Source organism: Lepidochelys olivacea, assembly GCF_965140295.1.
Source record: "Lepidochelys olivacea isolate rLepOli2 genome assembly, chromosome: 3".
Classification (NCBI taxonomy): Eukaryota; Metazoa; Chordata; order Testudines; family Cheloniidae; genus Lepidochelys; species Lepidochelys olivacea.
Genome location: NC_140413.1, coordinates 58630748 through 58644723, shown reverse-complemented (window position 1 = coordinate 58644723; position 13976 = coordinate 58630748). Strand labels below are relative to the sequence as shown.

Below are 13976 nucleotides of genomic sequence, written 5' to 3'. Positions count from 1 at the left end.
GTAGGTTGTACATACACAAGCTGGGTAGGAGAAATGGAGAACGTTTTAAGGGGAAAGGCAGCATCTATGGTGACTAGAAAAGAGGACTGAGCTCCTGCAAGCAAAGGGGTCCAGGAGTTTGTGTGGCGTGCGAAAGTGACAGGCTTGCTGAGGAAGGGGGTGGGGTGGGGGCAGGGAGCAGGGCTGGATGGGGAGAGGCAGAGTGCCCAGGGACTGGCTGGCTGTGTGTGAGGGACGGGCTGAGGTGAGGGTGTGCGGCTGTTTGGGGGAAGGGCAGTGTGGGGGAGGGGCAGCTATGTGGCTGTATGGAAGCGATGCGGGAGGGGCCGGCTGCAGGGGGGAGGGACAGGTTCAGGGGGCAGTGGGGGGGGATGGGCCCACGGGGGCCACACGATGTGTGGCGATGTGGGGGAGGGGCAGGGAGCAAGGGGAAGGGTGGGGGGGATGGGCAGAGGGGACAGGGGGCAGCGTATGGGGATCGGATGGGAGGGGCAGAGAGCTCTAGCTCTGCGCCCCCCGGCGGTGACTCTGCCGCTGCCCCCGGCAGCCGGGGCCGGGGCTGGAGCGAGCGAGTGGCACTCAGCGCTGGCGGGTCGGGAGGGGCGGCAGCGATTCAGGCGAAGGCCGGAGTCCGCTCCCTGGGCAGGCGGGAGGGGCCGTCACCAAACTCCCCGAGGGGAGACCCAGCGGTGCAGCGCGAGGGATGGCCCCTCCTGCAGTCGGTAGCGGGGCTGCGGCCGGCAGCGCCTCCCCCGTTTCGGGGGCAGCAGGGCACTTTGTCCCCGCTCCCTGCCGGGCCCGACGCTAGGGGCGGTGAGAGCGGCGGGGAGGAGCGAGTTGAACGCTGGAGTGGTGACGTGTCCCGCACGCCCCGCCCCCGCGCAGGATATATAAGCGCAGCGGCTCACGTTGTCGGTCTTTTTCGCAACGGGTTTGCCGACGCCTCGCAGGTGAGAGCCGGCCGCGTGGTGCAGGCCCGCTGGGGGAGGGGCGGGCCCATGTGGCTGGAACAGTCGGGCCCGAGGGGCAGGGTGGGCGAATGCGGCCCCGCGCGGGGAAGCCGCGGCGCGTGCGAGGGTCCGGGGCTGGCGGTGGGGAAGGGACACGAGGGGGGAGGGAGGGAGAGGGCCCCACAAAATGGCGACGTGTCCCTCGCGCTGCCTCTTGCGTGCGGGGTCTGGGCCCCGGGGGGGAGGGGCTGCAACATGCGGGGCCTTGGAACCCCCCCCGGTGACTCTGGGGGGACTGTCCCTCCTCCCCTCGGCCTGGTGGCGCGGGCTGGCCGGCGGCGCGGCAATGGGGGGGGTGGAGAATAGGGTCGCGCTCCCCGGTGCAGGGCCGCTCCCATTCCCCGCCGCCCGCTCAGCGAAGATGGCCGCTTCCTCTCTCCCCTCCTCCCCGAGCGCCACAAAATGGTGGACGCGGCGGGCCGGGCGGAGGGTTAGTTACACAAAGGAGCTGCGCCCGGGCCTGGCCCCGGCTCTGCGCGCTCCGGCCGCATGGCAGCGCCTCGAGCCCGCGGGGGACCGAGCCCGCGGGGGACCGAGCCGGCGGCGAGGGGGGCTCAAGCGCTTCTCGCGTGTGGCGCCCCCCCCCCCCGCGGTGGGCGGAGCCGTGGCCCTCGAGTACCGCCTGGGCCTAGTCACGGCCTCGAGGCCGCCCCGCCCTGGGGCGGGCGCCTCCCCCCGTTAGCGAGGCTCTGGCCCGGGGTGATCCCTGCCATGTTTTCTCTTCTCTAGGTGTTGATTTTGTAACGAGCGAGCCGGACGCCGCGAGCCACCCATCATGGGCAAGGAGAAAACCCACATCAACATCGTCGTCATCGGCCATGTCGACTCCGGCAAGTCCACCACCACCGGGCACCTCATCTACAAGTGCGGGGGCATCGACAAGAGGACCATCGAGAAGTTCGAGAAGGAAGCTGCGGAGGTACCTTCGCTGGCCCGAAAGATTTAATTAGCCCAGTAGCCTGGTTTAAGTGCAAAATGGAGGCTCTGAGAGCAGCCTGGTTTGGTTACTCCAGGCCACTGTTGATGAAATAGCACCGTGCTCCTTAAGCAGCGCTTTTCAACTACTCTGCAGGCAGTAGATCTACACCCATCTGTCAGGACAGGGAGAAAATACCTGATTTATCCAGAGACTTCAATAACAGCAGGGATTTTCAGAGTTCTCAGCCTCTGACTGGGTGTTCAGTCAGACAGGCAATGCTAAACAGTTTTGTGTAAGCAGCTGCTGCATTCAGGTTTTTTGCTAATGGTAGAGGAATACATGGCTCTTCTTATATCAAGTTGAAAAACATTTGTTACTACCTGTGCCTGCTCCATATGTTCATCAGTGTACATTCATTTCTATGTAGTAGAAGAGACTGCATTTCAATTAAAAAAAATACTTTGAGTGACATTAATTATACTAGCTATAAAAATTGCCTGTGGGTGAATAGCACATCTTCTAGATGTGGAAGAGATTACAGTGGTATGAAAACAACTTGAAGCAGACACTTGATATGAGGGCTTGTATTTGTAAGGTCTAAGGTTAAAAGATCTGTTAATATAATTAACAGACTGAAGGCTAAAGTGTCATTAGGTTAAATAACTGAGAAGAGATGGAATCTCTCACCAGTTGTGCCAAATGTGTTCAAGCCAAAGCTGTATTAGCATTACAGAAAACTAGCTGCAACAGAAGCCTTGTACTATTTTAGATACTTTCCTCTGTTCGCTAACATACAAATTGTTTTAAACAGTCATTTAGAAAGCAGTGCAAAATATACTAATGTTACACTTTTTTAACCATCTGTAGATGGGCAAAGGTTCCTTCAAATATGCCTGGGTTTTGGACAAGCTGAAGGCTGAGCGTGAGCGTGGTATCACAATTGACATTTCTTTGTGGAAATTTGAAACAAGCAAGTACTATGTCACCATCATTGATGCTCCTGGACACAGAGATTTCATCAAAAACATGATTACTGGCACCTCCCAAGTATGTAAACACTATGAATTCAGTGGAGGATTTTAAAGTGTTTTCTGACCTATATTTGTGGTCCATGCAAAAGAAACTAATGAATCTTTTTCCCCAAAGGCTGACTGTGCTGTCCTTATTGTTGCTGCTGGTGTTGGTGAGTTTGAAGCTGGTATCTCGAAGAATGGGCAGACTCGTGAACATGCCCTTCTGGCCTACACACTGGGTGTAAAACAGCTGATTGTTGGTGTGAACAAGATGGATTCCACTGAGGCACCGTACAGCCAGAAGAGATACGATGAAATTGTCAAAGAAGTCAGCACCTACATTAAGAAAATTGGCTACAACCCAGACACCGTAGCTTTTGTACCAATTTCTGGTTGGAACGGAGACAATATGTTGGAGCCTAGCTCTAACGTAAGTTTGTTTATCTTGTATATTAGAATTAAATTGGAGGGACTGCCAGAGTGAATTGTCTGGATTAAGAAACAATGCATTTGAGTGGAGTTTATAGCTGTTTAAAACTGGATCAGATAAGGTAGTTTGCGAAACACGAAACCTCAAGATATCAAGGAGGAAATGTATTTGTCCTTCCTATTTCTACATCACAGTATTTCTAAACGCAAGTTGCATTTGTGCTGCTTTTTGTTAGATGCCCTGGTTTAAGGGATGGAAGGTTACTCGTAAGGATGGCAATGCCAGTGGAACTACCCTGCTAGAAGCTTTGGATAGTATACTGCCACCAACTCGTCCAACTGACAAGCCTCTGCGTTTGCCTCTGCAAGATGTCTACAAAATTGGTGGTAAGTATTTTGTGTGAATAGTTCTGTAACTTTTTCTCCATTAGTAAGCTTTTTAAAATATAACAATCAGATTGACCGTGATAGTCTATCCCTTTAAAAAGCAGAAATGCCAACATTTGCCAGAATGTTTTTCTTTAGCAGGAAAAAGGTATGACACTTAAAAACCCACCAGTTTGTATAAAACCTTAGTTAAATTGGAAGGAGTAAAAACCTAGAGTTGCTTCTTTTCAGGTATTGGTACTGTTCCAGTTGGTCGTGTGGAAACTGGCATCCTGAAGCCAGGCATGGTGGTAACATTTGCACCTGTCAATGTAACAACTGAAGTAAAATCTGTTGAGATGCATCATGAAGCTTTGAGTGAAGCTCTGCCTGGTGACAATGTTGGCTTCAATGTCAAGAACGTGTCTGTGAAAGATGTTCGCCGTGGTAATGTTGCTGGTGACAGCAAGAATGACCCCCCAATGGAAGCTGCTGGCTTCACTGCCCAGGTACTTTTCAGAACCATTTGAAGATCTCTGAAACGTATTTATGGATTGATGCAAATATTGGTTCATCTTGTTTGGAGTGAATACTTAGAAATTTTCTCTAAAAGATAATTACTCTGTCTTTTTAACCAGCTTAACCCAACAAGTTATGCTGAGAGAGGTTACTTATTTTTAATATACTTACAGGTCATCATCCTGAACCACCCAGGCCAAATTGGTGCTGGTTATGCCCCTGTGCTGGATTGCCACACTGCTCACATTGCTTGCAAATTTGCTGAACTGAAAGAGAAGATTGATCGTCGTTCTGGTAAGAAATTGGAAGATAGTCCTAAATTCCTGAAATCTGGAGATGCTGCCATCGTTGACATGGTCCCAGCCAAACCCATGTGTGTCGAGAGCTTCTCTGACTACCCTCCTCTGGGTAAGTGGTTTTCTAAAATGACTGCTTGTACATTCATGGTATGTTAGTGCCATGCTCTTTTAGAAATCTGTCTTAGTTTCTTGGGTGGTATCCACTTTACTTTGTTAGGTGTCATTGACACTTTAAGCTGTCTATAAATAAGACTTTGTGCAGTGCTCCATAACCTTTAAAATGGGTGGAGGCCAAATTCCAAATTACCTTCAGATACTTCCAATTTCATTTGCAGTTGGTTTTATATTTTTACTTCCTGCCATATCATGAGTGGTATTGTCATACGCACTCTGAATGAGGCAACCTCTGTATCTGTATACTCCCATACAAAATTATAAAATATCATTTTGTTTCCAGGTCGTTTCGCTGTGCGTGACATGAGACAGACCGTTGCTGTTGGTGTCATCAAGGCAGTTGATAAGAAAGCTGCTGGAGCTGGCAAGGTCACAAAGTCCGCCCAGAAGGCTCAGAAGGCTAAATGAAAATTCTGTACATCAGCTGCCACCTCAGTCTTAATCGGTGGAAGAACGGTCTCAGAACTGTTTGTCTCAATTGGCCATTTAAGTTTAATAGTAAAAGACTGGTTAATGATTACAATGCATCGTAAAAGCATCAGAAGGAAAGGAATGTTTGTGGACCATTTGTTTCGTGGCAGTTTAAGTTATTAGTTTTTAAACCAGTAAATTTTTTAATGGAAACAACTTGACCAAAAATCTGTCACAAAATTTGAGACCATTAAAAAAAAAGTTTAATGCTAAGTTTGTGTGTTCTTTGGATTAATATTGACTCTATAGGAAAACTATATATCCAATTTATTAGAGTAAAATTCACCTTTAACTCACGCAAATATAAAATATTAATTGAATTGCAAAGCAGAAATGAAAATTAAGTCTCTTTTGAATGTCCTAAACGGTACAGGAGGATTCAGTTTCAAAATTTTGTATCCATTTTACACATCCTTAAACAATTCCTCATTGACTGAAGATACCTGCTGCACTGCACAAATCAGATGCAGTAATGTATTGCAGAGTGGTGCATTCTACAATATGTTCAGTAAACAGATTTTTTTGGACTGAGGAAGGTGGGATGGACAGTTAACATCAAAGGGTAAATTTTTGTTTTGTCCATGTACCATTAGATTAGTTGGGACACCTTGCACACACTTGAGCTCAATTTCCACTTTGTTTTCTAGTTTGTCCATAACCTAAATGGATAGGTATGTAACAGTACATTCATGCATTTGCTTAGGTCATTTATTCATTTGAATTCTATGTATTCTAGATCATAAGTCTGAAAGCTGCAGTGAACTTACCTAAATTCTGCTGCTGAAATCAGCCTGTGTAAAACTACTACTTGCAAAATCTTAGTCCATAAATAAATGTGGAGAATAGAACTAGTATGCATTTTAGTCACACTGGTTTTAAAACTAAATAAGAACTTTCTTAAATGTTAGAAGGCACTTCTATACTTAAATATGGCTGGGGCTCTGAAATCTTCACCGAAGCTTGAGAACTGCTTGCTTGTCTAGTTGAATGGGATATTAGAATGCCAAAGGAGCCAAATTTTAAACCTGGGGAAGAATTTCTTTGAAGTCCAAAGGGCTTGTTAACAAAGTCTGAATCTGGCCCAGTTCTCTAACAGAAGAAAAGGATTATTGGGGCTGTGATGGGATCAGGAAAAATAACATTAACTTGGAGCTGTATAATCCATTCCCAGCAAGGTGGTTTTTTTTTTTTTGCTGTATGAAATACAAACCAATGAGATTTGAGTTACAATTAGTTTCGCAGGGGCCTGTAAAGTAGACAAATAGGGACAATGCAAGTTAATCAAGGTTTCAGTTGCACAATGATGCAAGATAATTAATCAATCTTTCACATACATTCTTTCTACAGCCTCAACAAACAAGGTAGCAAAGATCACTAAACTTTGTGGCTGGTTAGTATTGCTTAAAAAAAAAAAATTAGCACCAACTTTACAGTCAGACCAGTGCACCTCTATTTTTTTTATCTGCAACAACCTTTTTTCCTTCACTTACAGACCCCTTGAAATGTGGTAGGAAGGGCCACTGTAAATAGTGAAAGGCTGTTTTTCTGTACTGACTTCATTTTCCCCACCCATCCCTCATGAATCTAATTGTTAGATAAACAATTAGTCTCACACCTTAGATATATTTCCTGGATAATACCAAGCTCTTCATAACTTTTTGTCTTAACCCCATGCCTTCTGCCTAACATCAACTATGTTTCTACAGAGTCTTTACTCACCTCTGCAAGGTAGAGCTCTCCCCCCCCCCCCCACTGAATTAATCTATTCCTTCAGGTAGTATTTAAAAGGGAATAATGGAAGTATCTCAATTTTCAGTGTTGACTGAGTTTAAAGGTTAATGTAGCTATCACTAATAGCTGGAAGATCATTTGTTAAAATTATCACAAATGTAAAATTCTAGATAGTGTATATGTTTCCCATAAGCTGTGTGCAAATTCTGGCTAAAATAAAATTGTACTCCAACCATGCCACTTCAGGAATTGTCACTAATTCAATAAAAGAAAAATACTGCTGCTGGTAGAAATAGGATCCTGTTCAATTAGAATGAAAAGCCTAGTAAAACTACCACAGCTCCAGTGAGCTATCTTTAAAGTCTACTAAAGGATGTGAACTGAGGGAAGATCTTGCATATTCATATTACAAATTCCTATCAACTAGCCATCAGGGTGTAGCTGCTGGTTTTGCATTGATACCACTTTAGGACACAGTACAGATATAACATGTCACTTTGTCCTGTCACCTTTCTCTGCATGTTGAAAGCTCCTTAGTTTCCACCAAGCTGAGTTTTCCATTACAAACCTTGCTCTTAAAATCTGCAGGGTACTGTCTTAAACTGAGTCCTTGCTGCATAGTGGCTTAGAAACGAGTTTGTGCAAAGGAGGTGATTCAACATAAGTTTCTGTAGAGGCAAAAAGACTGCCAGCAGATTTAGCTTGCAGCCTAGCACTTACTGGCAGATTAAATGTGGCTAGCTGATGAACAACTGGCAGAGAAGGAGGGCAGAAAGATGGACGCTTGCGGTGGAACTTTTTAGAATCCTATTTTCACATGGTCTGTAAATTCTGAAATAAAAGTCATTTCCCTCAAATAGAAAGAATGTTGCAGCATGTGAGAAATGCAAAGACTTGTGGGAGAAGAATTCAGAGCTAAGTCTATGCCTGAGTTACTAAAACGTCACCTTTGATTATTAAAAGCAATTTACAGTTTAACTTTTCACCATTTATGCTGGGACTTTATTTTTGAGCACGTTCAGCTTTGACAGTGTAATTAGGCTAGTTTGCTTTCTGGTTTTTATGATCTAATACACTGCTGTGGGGGATACTTTTCTAGAAATCTATGAACATATGTAAAAGCATATCTCTGATTTTATAAGCAAAATTTTGGGTTTAAACTACTTACGTCAACCCTCTAATAAATTCCATAGCTGAGAACTGCATCTGATCTCTGATTCTTTATTTCCCAAAATGTGTTCTTCCCAGCTGTCACACTGTCATTTATCTAAATAACTTAATATTCAAATTATCCCACAGTATTTGAGATTTGTTTGTGTGCAATGCTTTGATAACCCTACTTAAATCGTAAACATTATTACACTAGCCTATGGAGAAAGTGGTAGAATCCCCCTGTCAAATTTATTTCAAATTGGAATGGTCAGAGTAGTAAATAACGCTTGGATACTGACCTACATTGGAAGAATGAAACTAGCGCTCAAGTTAGGAGAGCTAGTGCTCGTTCTAATTTCTGTTGCACATCCTAGATTTTTAGTTTTTAATAGAAAAACAAACATAAAAATGTAAATATTTTTTAAAAATCACCGAAGCTATGGATCAAGCATTGTGTTTAACCTCAGGCTGGTGCCTCCCTAACTACCGTAACCCGATGAAACAGTTTTAACGAATGTGGGCAGAAGCACCAAAAATGAGAAAACAGGTCATTGTTAGAAAACTTGTGAGTGGACTGCTGCTCTCTTAAGGGTTCTTGAAATTTCTCTCCACTTATGGCAGGCAACTAGCAATGACCTTTGTTAGGGCTGACCTGCAGCTATTTAACTGAAGGTGTTATATGAAACAGATTTTAGTGAAAGGCTAAAGTACGTCTGGTTTAAACTGAAAGAAGTTGAGTTTAACTCAGGAACAAGTCTGTGCTAAACCAAAATAAACCACTGTTAAACTGAAATAATCTTTTACCCAGGGATGAATTCCAATTTAACCAAACCAGCATAATTAAAGTAGTGCAAGTTTGTGTATAGCTCACTGGTGGGCAACCTGCAGCCAGTTGGGGTAATCCGCTGGCGGGCCGTGAGACAGTTCATTTACATTGACTGTCCGCAGCTCCCCGTGACTGTTCGCAGCCAGTGGGCGCTGCGGGAAGTGGTGCAGGCTGGCTGCCGCGTTCCACAGCCCGCATTGGCCAGGAACGGTGAACCGTGGCCAATGGGAGCTACAGGCAGCCGTGCCTGTGGACAGTCAATGTAAACAAAGTGTCTCGCAGCCTGCCAGCGGATTAGCCTGATGGGCTGCAAGTTGCCCACCACTGTTACAGGCAGAGGCTCAGATTAACTTTTTCCCAATATAGTTCTTACAGCAGAGGTTTTCTAAGTAACTGTGGGGCAGAGGGTCACAGCAAAAAGTTCAGGGTGGCGAGCGGTGACGCCAGGCAGCTTGGGGAGGGACCACCACCTCCAACGCAACTCACCTCAGTGATAGAGGTGACGCTGTGGGTCAGTGTCAGCAGCCACCATGGCCACACTGATGTTAACTCCTGGTAGCTTCTGCACCTAGTACTGGCTCTGCCTTAGGGCCCATCTCCCATGTGCCTGCTTCCACCCTGAAATCCAGAGGAGGGAGGGGTGGATATTGAGGGGGGGGAGGGTGCTCAGCACAAAACTTTGAAAGCGGCTTCCTTACCATAATAGGCTAGGCTACAGGATAAGCGCGCAAGTGTAAGATCCAAGTAAGATGGAGGGGAGATGTAAACTTCCAAAGGCCAGCTAACCTAGCTGCTGATGGGCTTGGCCATTAGCTGAGCATATAAAGGTGTGATCTTTTGCTGATGGATGGTAAATGAGGAAAGTTATATTCTTTGGCTATCCCTTGATGTGAGGATGATGTCTGCCAAGGGGTTCATTGGTTGGGGGGGGGGGGGGTCTTTGAGGAGCCCAATTCGTGCCCTGCAGCTTTTCCCACAGAAGTGATAGGTGTAAGCTTGGAGGAGACATACAGTAGTTGTTGGCTGGACTGTTGTGGCCTTTCTTTCCTCCTTTGTCGCTTCTCATGAGCATGTCTGTTCTCCTCAAAGTGAGTGGGTGGAAGCATTAACATGGGCGTGACCACTGGAGCCTTTTTGCCATCCAGTTAATTAAAAATCATTTTGCTGGGAAAGGTGACATCTGGTTTTCGCAGTCCCTTCCGGTCCTAACCTGGGCGCGTGTGTGGAGTGTTAACTAGGGTCCTGCTACTTGTGAGGCAGCCTGAGGCTGCCTCACAGAACCCCTCAGTTAAGCGTTAGCCCTTTGGCTTGCATTCTGGGCTACTGAATAGAAGGAGGCCCTGTGAAACTGGGCCTACATCCCTGCAGGCAGCCAAGAAGCTGTAAGGATGACAAACCTTGCATAGGGTGAGGCAAGCCGCTTTGTCTGCGTGAGACTGGAGAGACTTTATAGGAGGAGCGAGAATAAGAAAAAGCTTGTCTTGAATCCTCTGTGCGTCAGACGATTGAAGCCCAGGGGCCTATCCATTACCAATGGCCTTCTACAACAGGGTTAACACAGGCTCAGACACATCACAGAGCCACTTCCCCATTGGTAAGCCTGCCCTGGCCGGGGATGGACACACAGGAGGCGTCAAATGCAGGGCACGGAAACTGATCTCAGGCCTGGAAAGAGAACCTCACGGCAAGCAGGCACAGTGCTGGATGGTGGCAAAAGGCTGGAGCCCTGCGAAAGGGAAGGGGGGGAGATACGGTTCTGCCTCCTTGAGCAAAAAGCTGGCACCGTTAGTAGGTGATAAAAGGACTACACTGTGATCTCTTCACCCTTGCCACGCCTCATTCTGCGTGTCTAGGATGCTGCCTCTCAGCGCTCACTTTGCTCTGGCACTGAGACATATATGAGGGCTGTGACATGTGTCTCCACCATGCAGGCAGAGGCAGAGTAAGGTTTCCTGGGGCCCTGGGCCAGAGCAAGTGTGAAGGGGGGGGCTACCCCCTTTCCACCCCTTCTGCCTGCAGCCCCCCCCCCCAGCTCCACCCCTTTCTGCCCCCTTCCCCCCGGCTCACCCCTGTTCCACCCAGAGTTCCCCCCTCATTCTCGCCCTCCCAATCCCACAATCCCTTTTGTGCCTTCCTCCCCCCCGGCAGCCCCAAGACCAAAGAAGTTCCTCCAGTCCCAGGGCTGCAGCGTGGAGTCAGGTGTGGGAGGGGTCTTCCCCTGCCCCCCCCCCATGCTTCTGGGGGAACCAGGGTCAGGGCACTGGGGCTTCTCGCATCCCCCACAACTGTCTGGTGCTTCTGCCGGAGAGTGGGTCGGGGCGCTGGGGCTTCTTCCCCCATGCTGTGGCTTCTGCCAGGGTCGGAGGCTGGGGGAAGAGGCTTGTCCCGCTTGGTGCTGGTAGCGGGGTCAGTTGGCAGGGGCCCCTGGGCATCAGGCTGATTGGCCCAGTAGTTAATCCTCCACTGCATGCAGGAGGCATAAGAACTAACAAGAAGCTGTTGCTTGGCTAAGCTGTGCCAGTTAGACGTTGCCTTCTCAAAAGGCCAGTGATTGCTTTCTGAATGATCTTGCCCACCTTGTTCCTCACCCTCACTGCCACCTCTGCTTTAAACAAACTAATCAATGCCAAGGAGTCTTGCTGTAATGATCTTGCTGTTCCCGCCTGCATTTCTGAATAGCTATCATCTGATGCTACCCAGTTCCCCAATTCCTGTTTTTAAATCCTGGTCTTTAATTATTAAAATATTTATCCCAAATAATCCATTTTGACAGCCTCCAGTCCCTGCTTATAATGCATTTGTTTAACCAAAGTTTTCTTAGCAAGCCCATAGGAGGGTGACATGGTTAAAACAATGTTAAAAAATAAATCACTTCGAAGCTATTGCTCCTGCTCGGACAGCAAAGTGGTTATTCAGCTCCACCCAGTGGCACATCTCAGAGCTTTGTGAAACAGACACTTGCTTACAGCGTATTGCTGCAGAACAAAGGGTCGCCAGCACCTTGCAGCAAGAATGCAGTCGCTAGTCATGTGTGTAATAAAACGTGGAATGCAGAATAGCAGCTTCTCCTTCTGCTATCTTACGGCCATTTCGGAGCAAACTAACCCAAAAGCACACAGCTGGGCCAAAAGACTCCATATGTATAATTTCTAGCATGTTGGGCACCTAAATCAGTAGTGACCTTTGGCTACCTTGGCTAACATCTCTAGCTTAGAAGTTTCTTCACCCTTCCCTATAAGAACTAATGATTATATAGAAAGTGCTGAATTGACACAGCTAGTATTAGCTAGTATTAGATAGCTCCAGCACTGTTTCTCCCCCTCTTTTGCTAATCACCATAGTAGTTGTATGCTGTTTACATGCTAAAATTGACTAAACAAATCTGGCCTTCATAGGCTTAATTTTATTGCTAGTGTCTTCCCTGACCTTCCTGATGCGCCTTGATTGCAACTGGCAGAGACGTTCCATGACTTAGGGCTTGTCCTCAAAAAGGCCATTCTCCCAGGCATTAATAGTTTTAGCCAGGGGACACTCAGTTATAGCTGCCAGGCTAGAGTAAGAGGGGGGGCTCTGAGACAACTCAGGACTGGCTCATTGAGGGTGTTAAAGCTCAGAGGCAGTATACTGAAATGGATCTGAAATTGAATAGGGAGCCAGTACTGACCAAATGTAATACAGGGCATGCTACATTCACTTCTCCCCCACCTGAGTCATCCCACACAGCTTCTGCATGGCTTTCCCTCTCCCCCCATTAGAGCATGCTGCAGCAGTGTAGACAGGAAGAGAGAAAACAGACTTGTTGAAAGGGCAGCATCTCCTTCATAGCTGAACTGTTGTTTCAACAGTTACAGGCATGACAAAACATCAAAGCTGTGCACGACCTTCATTGCCAGATCACCTTGATAGGCCACAGTACCTGCCAGTTTGTCGATGTCTCCCCCCTTTCTTTTACCATCAAACTATCCCAGATTCAGTTTGGGGCAACATCGTGGAAGTTCCAATTTTCTTCTGCAAAACTGAATTGTCTGCATTCCATAAGAAACTCTAGGAGCTCCGTGCTGTAGCATTATAGTCCATCTCACCTCTTTTGTTCCTGAGCTATTTTACTGGCAAACATTCTTGTTTGCCTTTGTAGCAGAAGTTTTCCCTTAATATGTACTCTATTGAAGGAAGGGAATACAAAGGATTCTCTTACTGAATGACTCCTAACAAGAAAGAACTCAGAGAAGCAAATGTTGTCTGCCAGGAACAACAAAAAAAAGAAAGAGGGTGAAGATATCAACAGGAGTTCCTTTGAACTTTAAAAGAGCTCTAACTAAATTGCTGATTAAAAACAGCAGTAACAGGGAACTGACGTGTTCCTTCCCCAACGAACCACAGAGCAGCAGAACTCAGCTGGTGTAAATTGGTATAGTGCCAATGAAGTCAACAACAAAGCCCTTTGGTTTCATGTCAATCTAGTCTCTGGTCAATTTCTGTAAGTGCTTAGAGTACAGTGTGCAACTTACACAGCAAAAGGTTAAAGCTCAAAGACTCTCAAATGAGACTGAAACTAGTATTATAACAATGAAGTTCAAAGAGATACATGCCAGGGTTATGCACTGAACAGCAGTCTTACAAGCAGGGCTGCAGAAACCTCTGAACTTTCCAAACCATTGAGAACCAAAGGCCAGTCTACAGTTTGGCTGTCCAAAATACTAACCCACATAAGCTGACAGCCTACAAACCCTACTCGTGCACGCCTGGCCCCTGACTTGGCTCTTACTGTAAATGGAGAGGACAAGGATCTGCTCTGACATGACTGACTGACTGCTGGAAGGGAAACAAACATTCCCTGCAATGTTAGATCAAGAGCCACTCTACACTGGCTTAGGAAAAGCATTTAGAAAGTGTGTTTATAGTTTAATGCAAAATGATTTACTAGATTCAGATTCTGTATAAAAATACTCAACTGCAGCGCACCCAGGTTTCCACCCAATCCTAGCGCAGACAGGATTCCAGTCTCTTCCCTCCCTATTTTTGTGACACAGTATAAGGGATATTCCTAGTACCTAGAACCCATTTCTA

General features: G+C 46.7%; 1 protein-coding gene across 1 annotated transcript; it reads left to right on the top strand.

Moving 5' to 3' along the window:
* Nucleotides 1-807: 807 nt before the first annotated feature.
* On the top strand, nt 808-5413 carry EEF1A1 (eukaryotic translation elongation factor 1 alpha 1). Its single transcript, XM_084622056.1, has 8 exons — nt 808-950; nt 1740-1929; nt 2797-2976; nt 3076-3372; nt 3608-3758; nt 3990-4246; nt 4430-4664; nt 5013-5413. Exons 2-8 carry the CDS (start codon nt 1786-1788, stop codon nt 5135-5137), a joined length of 1389 nt encoding a protein of 462 aa, XP_084478182.1. The 5' UTR covers nt 808-950; nt 1740-1785; the 3' UTR covers nt 5138-5413.
* The last annotated feature ends 8563 nt before the right edge of the window (nt 5414-13976 follow it).

Coding starts and splice junctions, on each gene's coding strand:
- EEF1A1 (XM_084622056.1), top strand. CDS start 1,786: ATGGGCAAGGAGAAAACCCACATCAACATCGTCGTCATCGGCCATGTC. Junction 3,373..3,607: donor TGTTGGAGCCTAGCTCTAAC/GTAAGTTTGTTT, acceptor GCTTTTTGTTAG/ATGCCCTGGTTTAAGGGATG. Junction 4,665..5,012: donor CTCTGACTACCCTCCTCTGG/GTAAGTGGTTTT, acceptor TTTTGTTTCCAG/GTCGTTTCGCTGTGCGTGAC.